This window comes from Acinonyx jubatus, chromosome X, assembly GCF_027475565.1.
Source record: "Acinonyx jubatus isolate Ajub_Pintada_27869175 chromosome X, VMU_Ajub_asm_v1.0, whole genome shotgun sequence".
In the NCBI taxonomy this organism is placed as follows: domain Eukaryota; kingdom Metazoa; phylum Chordata; class Mammalia; order Carnivora; family Felidae; genus Acinonyx; species Acinonyx jubatus.
This window is the reverse complement of record NC_069389.1, coordinates 103,981,194-103,997,798: the sequence shown is the minus strand read 5'-3', so window position 1 is coordinate 103,997,798 and position 16,605 is coordinate 103,981,194. Positions and strand designations below refer to the sequence as shown.

The 16,605-nt window shown below is 53.7% G+C and overlaps 1 protein-coding gene across 1 annotated transcript; it reads left to right on the top strand.

The window, feature by feature from the left end:
- Positions 1–487: 487 nt before the first annotated feature.
- On the top strand, positions 488–7,915 carry APLN (apelin). Its single transcript, XM_027054251.2, has 3 exons — positions 488–903; positions 6,365–6,536; positions 7,213–7,915. The coding sequence occupies exons 1-2, from the start codon at positions 837–839 to the stop codon at positions 6,529–6,531; spliced, it is 234 nt and encodes a 77-aa protein (XP_026910052.1). The 5' UTR covers positions 488–836; the 3' UTR covers positions 6,532–6,536; positions 7,213–7,915.
- The last annotated feature ends 8,690 nt before the right edge of the window (positions 7,916–16,605 follow it).

The window sequence follows — 16,605 nt, the reverse complement described above, 5'->3', positions numbered from 1 at the left end:
AGGGGAGGTGTCTTGGCTGGGGAGTGGCAGCAGGAAGGAGCCGGTCAGAGGTGGTGGGGGTAAGTGGGGACTTACTTACCCCCTAGGGCAGGGGGGTCCTCCCTGGAGCGCCCTGGTTCCTGGACAGCCATTAAGGAAGCGAGGTGAGAAAGGGTTAAGTGTGCCCCTCCACCGCCCCAAATGCTTCCTGTGTTTGAAATCCTTCAGGTCTCCAAAATCCCCTGGCCCCCGGCCAGGCGGGCATTGTCCAGGAGCGGTTGTGGGTTGTCGGAGCAGCGGTGCCGCCTTTGTTGTGGGGCCACCTCGAGGTTCCCTCTCGCGCCCTGGCTGGGGCCGCACAGTGTGCGCTGGGAGGGGGGCGGTGCGGGAGGCTTGCGCGCTCTCTCTCGCTCTCTCTTCCTGCCCCCCCCTCCAGCCCTCCAGCCCTCCCGATGACCACATGACCAAGTGGGCTCGCGGCCAAGCCACAAGCTACAAAATGCAGCCCCTGGAGTGAGCGGGGAGCGTTCTCGCTGGCAGCCTGGGCCACGGGCAGTCGGAGCCGCGGCCGAGCAGCCAGCCTCTTGGAAAGAGCTCGCCGCCGTCCCCGAAGCCGCCCGCTGAGGCCAGTGTGGCGGCGCTGTCCGGCGGCGGGAGAGGGAAGCTGCCGGAGAGGCGGCGGCGAGCGAGTGCGGCAGCCGGCCAGCCCGCGGCGCAGCCCGGCAGCCACGCGAGCTCAGCTCCCGCACGCACGCACGATCCGCGGCTCGCGCCTCGCTTCGCCTCGCCTCCCGCCCGGTCTCCCCGGCCTCCCCGCCCCCTGGCCCCCGGCTGCCGCGCGGCGGCAGAGGAGCAGCATGAATCTGCGGCGGTGCGTGCAGGCGCTCCTGCTGCTCTGGCTCTCCCTGACCGCGGCGTGTGGAGGTGAGTGCGTGCCCTGCCGCTCGCCCGCGAACCCCTCGCCGCGCTCCGGGACCGCAGCCGACGCGCTCCCTCCCCTCCGCCCCCCAGTTCGCGCGCTCTCCTCCTCCCGGGACCGGGCGCTAGCCCAGCGGGAGCAGCCACGCGCCGGCCGCGCCGGGCCACCGGCTGACTGACAGGGCGCCTTGGGCCAGGGACCCGTCGGCCGGCCGGGCCGACCGCTTCCTCCGCGGGGGAGAGGGGGTGCCTGGCTGGTTCGGGGGCATCACCCGCCCGGGGCCTTGCCCCTCCCGGCGGCCCCTCGAAGTCCGAAGAGCTCAGGGCCGCTGGCGTGCGCCCCGGGTCCCGCGGCCTGCACTCCGCGTGGTGGAGGGTGTATGTGGGGCGGGGGGGGGGGGGGGCGTCCGTCTTGCTCCCCGGGGATCAGTGGAGGGAACCGACCTGACTGAGCCTGGTGGGCTGGCCTCCCGAGTGGAAGGTTTTCCGGCCCCCGGAGGTTAGGGGCCAACCGCCGGTCCTGGGGCGCGGGCCACTGGGGATGATGTGCCAAGATGCAGACGTGACACTTGTTGCATAGGCAGGAGCGCGCGCGGCGGGGGCGGCGGCGTGGAGCCCAGCTGCTGCTCCTTCCAGCCTGCATGGGAGCGGAGGCAGGCTTCCCCGGGGCCGGCCAGGCAGGGCCAGGCCAGGCAGCTCTTCTCTTCCCTTTCCCCAAGGTCCTGTCTGGTCTGTTCTCCTGCTGCCGCACGAGAGAGGCCCTCCTCGCAGACTCCTCGACACCCCGGGGACTCCTTCTTTGATATCCTGGCCCTGGCCTTTACTCGGCCCCAGGCAGGCTTCACCTCAGTCCCCGTGTCTCCAGGCACCCAAACAGGAAATGTGGACCTGACTTGACACCTCCATGCGGGGAGTCCTTTCTCCCCCACCTGCACCACACACCACCCCTCACCTGGCATACTTGGCGCTGGTGCTCCCTTGCCCTCCCCAAACCTGGTTTCCCCAGATGCCCTGGCAGCCCCAGCCCAGGCTGCTTGTCCCCTGTGCGTCAGTGTCTCCTGGGGCGTTCAGCTCCCACCTCCAGCTGCCACAGTCCTGTGATCTGGCTGTCACTGCTGCCTGCCTGGCACCACAGAAGGGGAAGGCCAAGACCAGGTGGACTAATGCCAGTGCCAGGGCTGGAGTCACAGAAAGGTGGGAGCAGAGGGAAGGAGAGGGCAGGGCAGCAGGTTTGCTAGAGGAAGGGCATGGGGCCCTACTTAGTTCCAGACCCTCCAGAGCAGGAGGATGGCCTGCAGCCCAGGAGCCTCTGAGGGGCCTGGCAGTGCTCTACCTCTCTCCCTTTGTAGGCTGCCTCCTTTCTCTGCTCTTGCCTTTTGGCACTGCCCTGGCCCTGGGAGCATTGCCTGGCTTCTCAGAAAGGTGCAATTGGTTGGCTCTGTCACCCCCTGTCTTCAGCTAGCTGTCCAGTGTCTTCTTCTCCAGGACCCAAGTGCTGGGTCAGCCTCTTCCTTGGTAAGAAGGAGCTGGGCTTTTCTTCAGAAATCCCTGTCAGGCAGGCAAACAGAGAGCAAAAGGTATGAATGAGGGACACCACATGGACCTGCCCTCCAGGAGCCTGCTATCCAACGCAGTTGGCAAGACAAGACACCCGCATGACACCACTGCTGGCAAATAGTCCAAGGTGGTGCCTTCAGGGAAGAAAGAGTGGGTGCAGAGAGGGTGTCCCAGAGAAATCTGGGGCTTTCTGATCTACATACTTGGTGCTCCCCCAAGAGACTATGGGGAGACCCTTGGGCAACCGACTACCACTAGAACCCTTTCAGGATCCAGCCGGTAAAGGGAACAGGACAGCTAGTTTCAAGGGGGAAGTAACACTGTGTTTTGGCCCAGACCCTGTCACCTCTTGCTTTAATTCACCCTTCTTCATTAGGCCATCTGTCTTCATGCCCTTGTTTGGGTAAATTTAGTACCCTCACATTTTGCTTAAGCCTAGCACTGGACACTAAGGTGCCTTTTCCATTCCATGACATCTCCTGGAGCCAAGGAGGGGCACTTCCGGGCAGGTGGCCACCAGCCAAGGGTCTGGGTACCTATGGCCTGGCTCCTCCTGCTTCCTATCCTGGATCAGAAACAGGGACCCAAAACCACCTTGCCGTTGGCCCAGACTTGCATGCTCTCCCCAGCCAAAGTCTCCAGTCAAAGTCCCAGGCCTGAAAACCTTGCTTCCTCCACAATATACTCTGTCCTGACTTGGAATGTCCTCCCGCCCTCCCCTCACCAGACACACACAGACTCCTTCAGTGCCTCCTGACCTGGGATACACCTTGTTTTCTGAGTCTGAGAACTGCCGGGCCAGGGCCAAGTGTCCCTTGGTCTTTGAGCACCTCTCTTTCTCCTTCTCCCCTCCCCCTCCTCCCCCTCTTCCTCCTGGGCCCTAACTCAAAGCCTGCAGTCACGGTGATAGTGTGAGTGAGGATAGCCTACTCTCAGAGAAGGGGCATCTGCACCCCATCCCCAGTCCCTAAGTGCCAAGCACTCTTGTAACCTGAGTCAGGCCTCTCCGGCGAAGGGTTAATGCAAGTGAAGTGAAGGGCCAAGCTGCCAGAGTGTGATGCGTCCAAGGGCAGCAAAACTGGCCCAGGAAGATAGCTCAGGGCACTGGGGTGGAGGGCTGGGCAGACAAAGGAAGGGTGCCTCATCAGGGAGGTACCTGTGGTACCACAGAGCAGTGGAGAGGACACAGCCAGTGGGTCGCCAGCAGAGCACTTGTGTGGACTTTTAAAGCAATCATAAGATAGGCTGGACGGCAAGAGGAAAAACAGGTGCTCATTCCTGGTGAGGCTGGCATGTTCCTGAAAAGTCACATGCACTTCTTTGTGCACTGGCAGGGTTAGAGTTCAGGTTACATGAAAATCAAATCCTGTTCACCCCTGACCGCAGTTCTCAGTGCAGAGATGCTGGAGCCCTGTTCTGATGGTGCTTCAGAGAGCAATGGCTCCAGTTCCTCTAGGCTTCAGATTCTTTGGGGGGTTGCCCCAGCTTCCCCTTAAGTAGCAAATGAGTTGGAAGAAAATATTTAAGTGCACTGAGGATGGCCGCCATTTCTAAAGGGGAATTCTTTTGTACAGGCAGGACCTCTGCAGTGATGAAAATCAGCAGCCTTCAAATGTCCCTTTGGACAGGATAAAGCCCGGGTTTCAGGTGTCAGCTTATCTTAGGGTGAGCCAGACTCAGAATCAAAAGTAGGAAACAGGTGGGTGATGGGATCAGAGTGTGGGAGGAGCTGCAGACTTCCTGCTACAAAGAAGACAGTGAGCTCCCCCACCTGATGGGATGCAATGTGCCAGGGGCTTCTGGGTGGCTGCTCTCTGGGGTCTGGCTCAAAGTAGTTCTTCTCTGCAGGCTTGGAGTCTAGATGTCTCCCTGGCCAGAGTCTGAGCCAGCATCCCTGTTCCCCATCCTGGTTCTTGACCTCCCCCCACTTAGGGCCTTTCACCCCTAATCCCCCCTTCCTTACTGCCCCCAACACGCATAGTCCTGGGTGCTGAATACTTGGAGATGACACCCTCCCCATCTAGGCACCTTGCCTCTCTTCTCCATGCCCGCTATACCCCTGGGGCTGTAACCTGTGCCATTGTCCTCCCACCCCCACCCCAGCCCCAGTAGTCCAGGGCATGGACTCAAGAACCAAGGCCTCACATTATCAAGACCCCTCAGGTCCTTCCCTGTGCCTGGCCACACCCTCACCACAGTCCTTCCTGTCCTGAGTGTTTCTCTGGTACTGACTCCTTATCAGCTTCATTCTTACCCACCTCAGTGGTCAGGAAGAGCCTTGAGGGGACCCCAAAACACAGGGCAGAAGCTGAAGCAGCTGAGGTTGGCCCCAGGAGCCTGGGTGGAGAGGGCCCAAAGGACAAACCTCGCCTGCTTTTGGCCCAAGAGGAGGATAAATGCCTGGAAATTGTGTGCAAAGGGAGGAGGAATCATGAGAGCCAAGGAGGCAACAGAGGAACCAGAGCATGGGGATGCTGGAGGCAGGAGGAGGGAAAGGAAGAGCCGCCAGGGGTATGACTGGGGGGCTAGCAGCCAACGGGTGGTTCTATGGAAACTGTGAGCTAGTTGTGGGGATTCCTGGATGGATGGAAGTGGGGCTTGAGGGGCAGGGACATAGCTGAGGGCGAACCCGGTGGTGTGGGAGGAGAGAGACTGGGATTAGTGATCACTGACCTCAGAGGCTGTATTTCTGCAGGCCAGCCCTGGACTGGCCATTGCACAAGTTCCCCGCAAGTCTGCCTTCTGCCCAGCACTTTCTCATCTCCCTGTTCTGCCTGCTTCCAGAGGTCAGGCTTGTTTCTGGAGTGCAAGCTTGCCTTCCCTGGGTGTGCTGCAGCCTTCGTGAGAGCCGGCCCATGTGCCTTCTCCCTCACTGTGCCTAATGACACCCAGCACCACTTGGATTCTATCGTCAGGGCTTGGCCTGACATCAGGAGGCTTCTACTCTAAGCCAGATGTGGACAGATATAGAGCAGAGCCCTAGAGAGCAGAAGAGAAGCCAACTGGGATTTAAGTGGAAGGGGTTTACATCAGACACAGGGTAGGGGTGTGATCTGGGGATGAAAGGAGATGGGGCATCTGGTGGGGGGGGGCAGCTGCAGCAGACCACACCCCTCCTGATGCACACACTTGCTGCTTCAAGTGACCATTCACTCAGTGGTTCACTCATTCATTCATATAAGATATTTTGGTCTCTAAATCTGGTCATAAACTGAATGGAACCCAGCTTAAGGCACACAGAGCCAGAGACAACCCCCCACCCAGCCATACCCACAGGGAGATCACAAGGAGCAAGTGAGATGCCTAAACACTGATGAGATGCCCAGGGGTGAGGTGTGAGATCTTGATTACTCAAAAGTGGGTCACCTGCATATTGAAGGATGTAGGAGCACAGTGACATGATGTTCTGGATTTGCTATGGAATGCTTCACAAAGAAAGGGGATAACTAAAGCATATGTGACTCCATCTGGAGAACTGTGGAATCTGGGTGATGGGTACATGGTGCTGGGGGGAGTCATGTCATTGAAATATATTTTTGAAATGTTTTAAGTGTATCCATTGCAAGGGTACAATGGAGGGGGGGTTATTGCTTGCTGTGCCCTAACCAAGTATAGACATATGCCCCAAACTGTACCCCACAATGATGTTCTAAATGAAGAATATGTTTGCGCCTGCCAGAAACATGAGAGAGCTGCCAAAGGACATAAAGTGAGCTCCATAAATCGCAAGATGTGAGTAGTAGCCAGGGCAGTGTAAAAATTGCAAAGTGTTCACCAAGATAGAAGATAAAAACAAAGAAAAGCTTTGATGAGTACTATCTCATGAAGAGATTGCCCTCTACCATGAGCCCATGGCCCCCTGTCCATTTGCATCAGCCTTCCTGGCTAACAGGCTTTCTTCTTCCTGCAGGGCCCCTGCTGCAGCCTTCTGATGGGAATGGGCTGGAGGAAAGCAATGTCCGCCACCTGGTGCAGCCCAGAGGGTCGAGGAACGGACCAGGGCCATGGCAGGGAGGTCGGAGGAAATTCCGCCGCCAGCGGCCGCGCCTCTCCCACAAGGGCCCCATGCCTTTCTGAAGCAGGTACTTGAGCAGTGGGCAGTGGAAGGAGCAGGGAGGGACAGCCTGGAAGCCTGGTGGCCCTGCTGCTTATCACTGGCAGACACCTGTCCCAAGAAGTTCCAGCCCCACACATAATACAGGGGCTTACAGAACACCCATCTTAGACCTTCCTTTTACAGACATGGAGACCAAGGCCCAGAGAGGGCTTACACCTCAGGCCAATCTCCCGACTCTCTAGGAATAGGGTGCCAGCTCCCCTCCACCCTGCTGCCTGGGTTTGGGCAGGCTGGCCCAGTTGGAGAGTTCTAGGAGTCCTGGGGAGCCTTAATGAGCTGGAGAGGGGTGCCCCAGGGTATGCTTATAGGTGTGCAGGGTGGATGTTCACTGGACAGGGGGAGGGAAGCAGAGAGCCTTAGGGGCAGTAGGCAGAGAACAGGAAGAGAGTTGCCCAGAGCCTTGGGAAAGAGAAAAATCCAAGGCAATAGCAGAGAAAGCAAAGCCTAAGACTGTCCCTGAGACCTGGCCTGTGGTGTCACCCCTGTAGCCTGGACAAGGTGGCACCAACTCAGAGACCTGGGGCTTTAGGCTCAGGGTTGTGGGGAGAGGGGAGTGAAGCCTGTCTCCTTTCCTTTCCCAGATTGTTCTTTTGACCTAGGACATGTCAGTGACTTCTCTCTGGTCATTTTTGTCTCTTTAGGACTGAACGGGTCCCTGAGTACCCACCCCCTGCAACTCTCACCAGTCCATAGATTGGTCTTCCTCTCTGGAGCCCTCACATCCATTCGCCTCTCATCTTGCACCTGTCCTCGCTGCTGATGGTCCCGGCTCTTCTCACCCACCGGCTTCCCCAAATGGCGTGATCCTGCCCCTAGTTGGGATGATTCCCTTTCTCTCCAATGGATCCATTCAGCCCCTCTTCCTGGCTCTTCTCTAGACTGATTTTGGAGACCCAGCACTGGAAGGCCAGCCTTCTCCTACCCCACCCCCCTTCCTCGAGTCCCCACCTCCTCCCATCTAACAGCCCAACCTTCACCCAGCCCATTCTTCCTCGGACGTGCTCTGCGGGCTGGGGGGAAACACTCCCTTCTTCAGTGGGCCTCAGCAGATCCCAGGCTTTCCAGTCAGGTGGACCCTTCACCAGGCAAGGAGCCTCTGGTTAGAGGGGCTGGGGCATCAGGATGCAGACAGGTGCCTGGGGAGGGGCATTGGAATGGGGGTTGGTTCTCTGGTGAAGGGGAGATGGGAGGCATTGGAGAAGAGGAGGGATAGCTGCTGTGGCCTTTCCTTCATCCCATGTTTGGCTTAAGGAAGAGGCAAAGGAGAGGGGCCATGAAGTACTTTGTTACCTCTCTCACCTTTCTGTGTCTCCTAACACTGCCCCCCACCCCACCCCCAACTCCTTCCCTCCCTTGCCAGCTAGTTTAAGCTCTCACTCAGGAGATGGCTCTGTACCCTCCCAGGAGCAAAAGCCAAGCAGGAGTGTTTTTTGCCAAGAAACCCAATACCAGCGCCAAAAGGAACCTTGGTGATCACTTAGCTCCGCCTTCTTATGCAAACTCCTGAAAAAATGGACCTGGAGAGGGATAGTGACCTATTCAGGGTCACTGCAGAGCCAGAATGAGGACCCAGGTCTCCCGCCCCCATTTGATGATGTCTTCTTCCCTCTTAATGATATCTTTTCAGAACACATTAAGTGCCTTTCCCAAGGTTGGGGCTGGGGGTGGCAGGGAAGGGAGAAGCAAGCCAGCTATGAACTGCCCCGTGGTGGTGTGGGGAATGAGCTGCTCCCGCCTCCCTGGCCTGCCCCTGCCAGTCCATTTCCCAACTGGGGCTGGAAAGTTCCATAACTTGCCAGCTGCCCCCATTCCTGCAGCACTTCCAGACCCCAGGTATTCTTATAGGGGCAGCTCAGGTACTGAGGCTACTGTTCCAACCCCAACACTGGTTGTCAGAAGCCAGAAGGTAGCCTTCAGGAATTGGACTCAGTAGCCTTCCCTTCATGTTGATTGGACCTTCTTTCCCAGGGGCCTTTCCTTAGGGGAGGGGCAAGGGGGAGAAGAAGGAAGGGAGGGAAGGAAGGAGAGAAGGAAGGAAGGAAGGAAGGAAAGATGGGAGGAAGTATAGGTCTGAGTAGGCTTCCTTCTCAGAGGCCTCCCAGGGGAGACAAGAGCCTGATGGCCACCTATGTATGTGTGGGGACAGGGGGAGTCAGGGCCCCCCGAGTCCCACAGTAATCCCAATATTGCCTAACCGCCTCTCCCCCTTACCTCTGCTGCTGCTAATGCTACTGCTGCTGCTGCTTCAAGGCCCACCCTGAGGAGCCAGTCTGGGCACCTGTTCCCCCTACACCCCTCAGGCTAGGAGTGGGGGCTGGCCAGTGTCCAGAAAGCCTCTTCTGCCACTGATGCCCCCACCAGGGATTGGGTCTTCTTTCCCTTCCCCCTCTCTGTGTCTCCTGCCTCATCAGCTGCCCAGCCCCATGGGGAAAGGTGGAAAGCTGAGGAAGGTCCAGAGACACAGGGTGGAAGAGGGCAGTGGGGGGCTGGGGGACCGTCTTATTTAAAATGGTTGTGTATGATTCTTATACTAATTTATACAAAGATATTAAGGCCCTTTTCATTAAGAAATTGTCCCCTTCCCATAATTATGTTCACTGTGTTTGTAAAGATTGTTCTGTGTAAATATGTCTTTATAATAAAGAGTTAAAAAGCTGACAATTCACCCTTACTCTTGGAGGTCATATTCAGGAGGGGCATTCCTGTCCCCTGAGGTCCATGGTTGTCCCCATGCCCACATATCACACTTGCGCGGAGGTAAGTGCCTGCATCCCTAATCGATTCCAGGTCAAATGGCCTTGAACCAATTTGCCACAAATTCACAAAAGGACTCTCTATGCTTAATGACTGGTTCACATAACACTTAGTCCACTTTTAAATGTTTTGGCATCTGTTTGGATGTCCTTTTCTTTTTTTCTTCAGTGTCATTTAAAGATTTTTAAAAAGCAGTTTATTTAAGGACATTCTGGTTAAAGGTGGGATTTCTGCTAAAATGTGTCTTATATCCTTGGTGGGTGTCTTCTAATTTTATCTACTTTTGAACACTTTCGGGACTTTTTAGCCAGTTTGCCTTTCTTGAAAATTGTTATGTTTCCTGCAATAAGTACATTTGGTAATGACTTTGTATGTATCATTTTACGTTTCACAAAATAGAGCTGCTTGATGAATGAGAACGCCTGAAAAATAAACTGCAAGGAGTTCAATACAGTTCTGCCCCATCTGTCTCACTTCTTCACGCTTGTTGTCAAAATGCCAATGCCTTGCAGAACAGAAAGGGGCACGGGTACATGCTAATTTGGTTAATCAACTCATTAGGTTCACACAGGCATACACAATACAGAGTAAAACCCAGTGAAAAGGAGACAGGAGTGATAAAAAAGGTCCATTTGATAAATCTTATGGGCTTTTCTGCAGATTTGATAAATCTGTCAAGTGCTAGAAATACATAATTTTAAAAAAAGGTCTGCAGACAAACTTGCTAAAAAGCCATAAAACTGCTCAGTAGGAGATAGAAAAAAGCCACACACAAGCATGCAAAACAATCTCGTCATTGACAAAATGCTGCAGATTGTGACATAGTGCTTTTAAAATAACGACATTATGTTGGAAGTGCCTCTTAGGAAAATTGGTACAAAATGCCTTCTTTCAAAATTACTACTTTGACTTTTAGGCAAACTGGTCATCAGAGTAACTGGTTTTAGGCAAAGAGGTTTTAGGTGGGCTGGCTTTATGCTGATTGGTCTGTTGGCTCCCTAATCACCCCCAAAGCTCTAATTTTACAAGAAGCCAAGGAGAAGGGGGTGGTGGCAGGGCAGGATAACTTAATAGTGACCCATAAGTGTATAGCCCTTTAACAGCTTTCAGAGCTCTTTTTAAAAATAACTCATTTTACCATCTTAACAACTGGGTGACATAGTCCACAATCCCCGTTTTACAAATGAGAAATGAAAAAATGGGCTCAGAGAGGTGAAGCCAATAAGTGAATCTAGAATCTGGACTTTGGATTCTAAAATGCAAATTCTTCCTATGGGACTATAGAAGTAAGTGCCCCTAATTAGAGGGAAGACTTAAGTACAAAGTGTGTTTGGCATTCTCGGTAAGTGCAATAGAAATAGATGGCATGGTGTGGGCTGGAGGGAGCCGAGAAAGGCTAATGGAGACTGTCCTTCTAACACTAGCTCCAGAGGCCCAATTGCATTGGGTTAAGTTGGCAGGAGGATGGTGGGCAGTGGAGGTGGGGTCAGGAAGGGGAGCAAGCACCTGGGTCCTCTGGGCATATGTAGTCAACTGGATGCTAGTGGGTGACTGCAAGTCTGGCATCCTAGAGGCAGAGAATGAGGGGAAGGTGAGCTGATAGCCTTCTGGGAGGATAATTAGACATCAAACCAAAAGAAGACAAGACCTATGTGTTGCCCTCTTTGATGATATCTTGACCAAATAATCACAATAGAATCAGAGTAGGGGGTTGTTTTTACAAAATGCAGAGGAAAAAAGAAAAAGGGGTTCACTTAACTGTTTCTGGATCAGAAGTCTTAGACTGAGAGGTTGAAGGGTGGGGGTGGGGGACAGAGAACTTGAAAAACAACAAATCCACCTGGAAATTAGGCAGCTTCTGCAATGACAGAGATTAGGGAGGCAGACAGATCCAGACCACCCATGGCTTTTGAGGACCCTAGTTGTGCAGTAAAATGAGCCACAGTTTTCTGAAGCCTAACATTTTAGACTCTCCCACAAGCTGCAGCTTGGGCTGGGCTTCTCCACTGTGGAGAGAACTACTGGGCCTGGCGCAAGCAGCCATTCTGAAGTGCTTATATAATTTTATTTTTCAGGCCTAAAGGTTATTCAACTGAAATTTCTCAATCCAAAGTTTCTTTCTGACCAGAGTGAGCTTAGGCCAGCTAACTGCCAAAGTGAATGACAGAGATGACTTTCTGTCTTCTGCTCCCAGCCCTAAGAAGGGGCTGCAGACTCAGCCAGCATGTCTCTGGAACCCTCAAATGGAAGACCTCTCCACGGCTCCTTTTTTTCTTTTTTCAAGTTATTTATTTTATTTTTGAGAGAGACAGAGACAGTGAGAGTGGGGGAGGGCCAGAGAGAGAGGGAGAGAGAGAATCCCAAGCAGGCTCTGTGCCATCAGCACCCAGCCTGACATGGGGCTCAAACCCACGACACTGTGAGATCATGATCTGAACCGAAATCAAGAGTCAGACGTTCAACCAATTGAGCCACCCAGGAACCCCATCTCCAGGGCTCCGTTGAAAAGTCCGTTTTCCCGGTGTAACTGGCCAGTGCTCACAGAAGGAGCCCAGCAAGGGGCTTCCCTCATTGCTGCCTTGGACTTCAGCCAAAGGCCAGCGCCCCATCTAGAACATTTCCTTGAATGTTTCAAAACAAGGGCCAGATAGTATTTTTGACCTTGCCGGGCCATTCCATCTCTGTCTCAACTACCCCAGTAAGCTGTTGCAAAAGCAGCATAGGCAAAATGTAAATGAATGGCTGTGTTTCAACAAAACTTTATTTATAAAAACAGGTGGCAGGTCACAATTTACCAAGCCCTGTGTCAACTCAGCCCTTGGGCCCTTGCCTGGGGCCTGAGGAGAAGACTTACATTCTAAAGCAAGGTCTAGAATTAAGGGAATTTAATAAACTGATTATGAGCTGGCCTCTGTACTATGCTAATCTGATAATAATCATTCTAACAAAGGGCTTTCAGTGGTAGGGGAAGCCTGGGTCAGATCAGGGTTCAAATACCAGCACTGCTGTTCACTTATCTGTGAGAACTTAGAGGCACTGACTTGATCTCATTGAGTCCTGTTTCCAAATTGGGCAGGATACTCTGCCTAACTTTTCAGCTCCGTGGTCAAGTCCGAATGAGATGATGCAGTGAAGTGTTGGTCACAGTGCCTAGCCCATGGTACAAGCTTACTAGTGGGAGCTAATGCTATCTCTGCTAAGCCTCACTTTGACAAGCAGACAGGGCAGCCATCATAATCCCAATTTATAGATGAGGAAACCAGCTCAGGGAGGTCAAGTTGCTTGCTCAAATTCACAGAGCCACTAATTGGTCAGTCAAGCCTCAAGCCCTGCTCTGTCCTCAGGTGGGGTTAACTGCCATACTCTCGCTAGGGATCTGCTTCCCCACCCTGAGTGTGCCTTGGCCACTGGAAACTTCCAGTGTCCCAGACAGCACACAGGGTCTCCCCAGGGATGGAGCAGACTCTCAGGATTCTCCCCTATAGCAGCATTAGCTTGGGAAGCACCTGGGCTAGGATTTCAAAGCCAGGCTCTTGCTCTAGGAGACCTGCCTGGCCCTTGGGTTCCTTTCTACACAAGGACGGGGGCCCAGAAACCTGAGTTCCAGTCCTGAATCAACTTCTGTCCAGGGCTTGCTCGGTAGCTTGGCAAAGTCTCTCCTTGGCCCTTTCTGGGCCTCTGCCTCATCACCTGCTCAGGCCTCCCTGAAGGGGTGAGTGGGTGCAAAACACCTGCTTGTGAAGAAGGCTTTGTTGGGGTCCCAGTAAACAGTGAGGATGCTTCAGGCCACCCTCCAGAGGGAATCCAGGGAGGAGCTCTGGGAGAAGAAATGGGCATATGGCAAGAAATGGGAACCTTGACCAGTCAGGAAGGCCACCCCTGGGTTATGTGGGTCTGCACAAACTTCCCTTGGTCCCAGAGGCTGCCATAACCTCCATCTCGTACTTCTGTCATTATGCAAACAAAATGCTTTCTGATCTTCCCTGGGTGCTCAGGAATCGGCAGGCTGCAACCTAGCCAGCCCAGTTGCCTGAAACTAGCGGTTTGGCACGCCGGATCCTAACCTCATCTTGGCCAGTAACTGGTCGCGTGATCCCCGGCAGGTTAGTTCATCTTTTGGGGAGCCCCAACCCCCCTCACCTATTATAGCACAACAATCCCTGCCCTCCCTACCTCAAACATATAGAATCCTAGAAGAACAAAGCTGGCAGGTGACTGGGAGGTCATTCAGGCCCCCAAACTCCTTTAATTTCAGATGAAGAAAGTGGGACTCCGAAAGGAAAGTGACCCACTTTAAGGGACATAGCTAGATGGTGCTCACAAATGTGCAGGGATCACTTCCTATGGGCCAAGCACTGTTGACACATCACTTGCCCTGACTCAGTCTCTATCACAAACCCATTTATAGTTGAGGAACATGAGGCATGGAGAGGCTAAGTTCATCTGAGGATCTTCTGTGGTAGGTAAAAACGAAAGAGAAGGCACTTGAAGGGAAGGCAAAGGCAGTGCTGAAGTGCCAAGCATCCAGTCAAGGGCAGCACTCACCTGTTGCTGAGGGGAGGACTTCACTCTAGCGCCCCTGGTCCCAAGACAGCAGAGGTGCTGCTTCTGCAGGACCATGGGAGGCCGCCTTCCCGGAAGAAGCCCACCTTTCTGTAAAGTCAGTCTCTGGCTCCCTCCCCGGCAAGGGTGGGGACAGGGGCCAGTGACCAGTGCATAGTTATGTGGCTTCATCCCCCTGTCTGTAAAGCGCCCAATGTTTCTCAGAGCCTGAAGTTCTCTCACCTCCTTCAGAGAACTGTGGTCAGTGGGGAAAGAAAAAGGAAGATATACAAAGCAGGGGCAAGGATCACACAGGGGTAGAGAAGGGCTGGATGAGGGGTCTCATGAGGGAAGGCTCACCTCTCAGCTCCTTCACCTCCAATCACTCAGAGATCGCAGACACTGATTTTGCCAGGAGTTCCGGTCTGATCTCCTTCCTTCCCCACCCAACTCTGGACTACCTCCCAGCTCAGCTCCACAGTCCTCTCCATCCCATCTCCTCTCCCAAATTGCCCATCAAGTTTCAGGTCCCATGTCTTGTGCAAGTTTCCCCTCAACCTGTACTGGCACTTTCAGAACTCAAGTGTAAGAAAAGCCCATTTTGCCTGCCCTTAACCCTCATGAGCTTGAGCGACAGTGGAGAAGACCTGCTCCTCGCCTTGCCTCTGGGAGGCTCAAGTGAAGGGCATGTGGGGAGAGTGTGACAGCCCTTGCTGCCTGTGACTGCCACAGTGCCCTCTATACCCCTGGATGCCCCCTCGGCCTCAGCAGGAGCTGTGCAGGAGTGAGCTTCATACACAGCTTTCAGGAAACAGAAGCTGGGAAGGCCTCAGCCTAAGTCACACAATCCCCATTTCCTGGTACTCTTCTAGTATACCCAGACTTCCCTTCCCTGGCGCTCTGCCTCCCCAAATTCTCGCAATCCTTTAAGTGTCAGCCAAGTGGGCCTCCCCCAGGAAACCTTACAGGATGCTCCTCTACCCTGAAAGTCATGGCAGGTGATGTCTGGATGGGAATCCAGGCTTGTCTCCCTCCTAAGCCTGTGCATTTGCCAACCATACACTATCTTGCCAGACTGAGCATGGCTGAAACCCAATGGAGGTGACAATGCCCACAGTGATGACCAGGGAATATAATGATTATGCCTTTCAGCATGGGATCTGGAAAAAAAAATCCTGTCTCCTCTAAATACTAAGCCTAGGTCACTCCACCCTCCTAGGTCTCAGTTTTATTGTATCTAAAATAGAAATCATAATCCGTAGCTTCCTCACAGGCTTGTAGTAAGGCTCAAGTGAAGTAGAAATGTTTTTGAAGTTAAAATGTTTGGTACACGAAAGAGTGCCATGCTTGTGTGAACTGGGAGAAAAATGCCTGCTTTCCAGTTTGCCCAGTTTGCCCTGAAAAGTGCTTTGTCATCTGCTAAGTGTGATAGAAATTCACCTCCGAACATTCAACAAATGGTTGAGTGCCTATTATATGCCATATTCCTTACAACCTGGTGAGGAAGATCCGATGTTATTCAAAAATCACAAGGAATGTGTGACTATGTGGTAAAGGTTCTGGGGCAAAGCACAGGACTCCAAGGTGTTTACCACAGAGTCTATCGCAGTCTAGTTGGGGAGAGGGTCCAGAGAGGCTTCCTTGAGAAGAAGCAGGAGCTAAGACCTCAGGGTCAGTAGAGGTTAAGCAGGAGAAAGGGAATTCCTGGCAGAGGGAGCATGCTACTTGAGTCCAAGTGCCAAGAAGGGAGTGAGCAGGTGTGGTTTATTCTTAAACCCATTTCACAGACAGCGTGTGGGGCCTGAGAGGGGCTGTGACGTGCAGAATGAGAGATTCCATTCAACTCCTGTGTGCTGGCTGGTTCTCTTCCAGGCTCTTGGCTGGGCAGAGCTAGAGCACAGGCCTGCCCGGTACCTCTTCTGACAACTTGCCCCACGCTCTATCAGTTTCACCGGCCATATGGGAAGGACGGAGGCTCCCACCCACAGGAGCGGGTGGCTGGGTTCACCTGGGCCAGCTGCAGGCTGGAGAGGCACTTTGAAAACTTCTTAGACGTTCCACTTTCCTTTTGCTCTGCCGCCTTTTCTCCTCCAAGCCCCTTAGTCTTTGGGTGAAATGCAGTGCGGTGTGAGAGGCTGCCCCCTGCTGGCTGATCCTGGAGACTGCAGGGACTTCTTCCTGCCCGAGCCAGGCCTTGGCTGAGGCCATGGAAGGGAAGCTTCCCAGGTCAGCTCATCTGTCCTGTTCAGCAAGTTGTGTAAGGAAGAACAAAGACCAAGGTGTGTGTGGAGGGGAGGCTGATTAAAGGTATTCAAAGCTGACTCTTGTAGCTGCTTCTGTGGCACAATTCTGAGTCTGTGAATGCTTTTGTCGGTGTGAATATATGTCCCATGACTTAAGAGGGTGTGAGGGTACAAGGGTGTATCTACAGGTCATGAGTGTAGGTGGGCTGTGTGTGTGAACACCGACTGGGGCAGGTATGTATATTTGCTCCAAGATGTGTACTGTATTAGTCGGCGTGCATGCTAACCGTGCTTGTGCATGCTATGTGGGTCAGGAAGGAAGAGGAGCTGACACCCGGGGACACCAGGGGTGAAGTTATCCAGCTTGTGGTTGCAAAAGGCAGCCGCTGGCCCTCTAAGTCCAAGCCAGGCCCTGTTTGCATCCGTATGGGGTGGTTCGAGGATATCTGGCTCTTGGGCTGTCCCAGGGAACATTTTTTTTAAGTTTATTTATTT

Excerpts from the sequence above, each read along its gene's own strand:
- APLN (XM_027054251.2), top strand. The coding sequence starts at position 837 with ATGAATCTGCGGCGGTGCGTGCAGGCGCTCCTGCTGCTCTGGCTCTCC. Across the intron at positions 904-6,364 it reads CCTGACCGCGGCGTGTGGAG|GGCCCCTGCTGCAGCCTTCT; the intron begins GTGAGTGCGTGC and ends TTCTTCCTGCAG.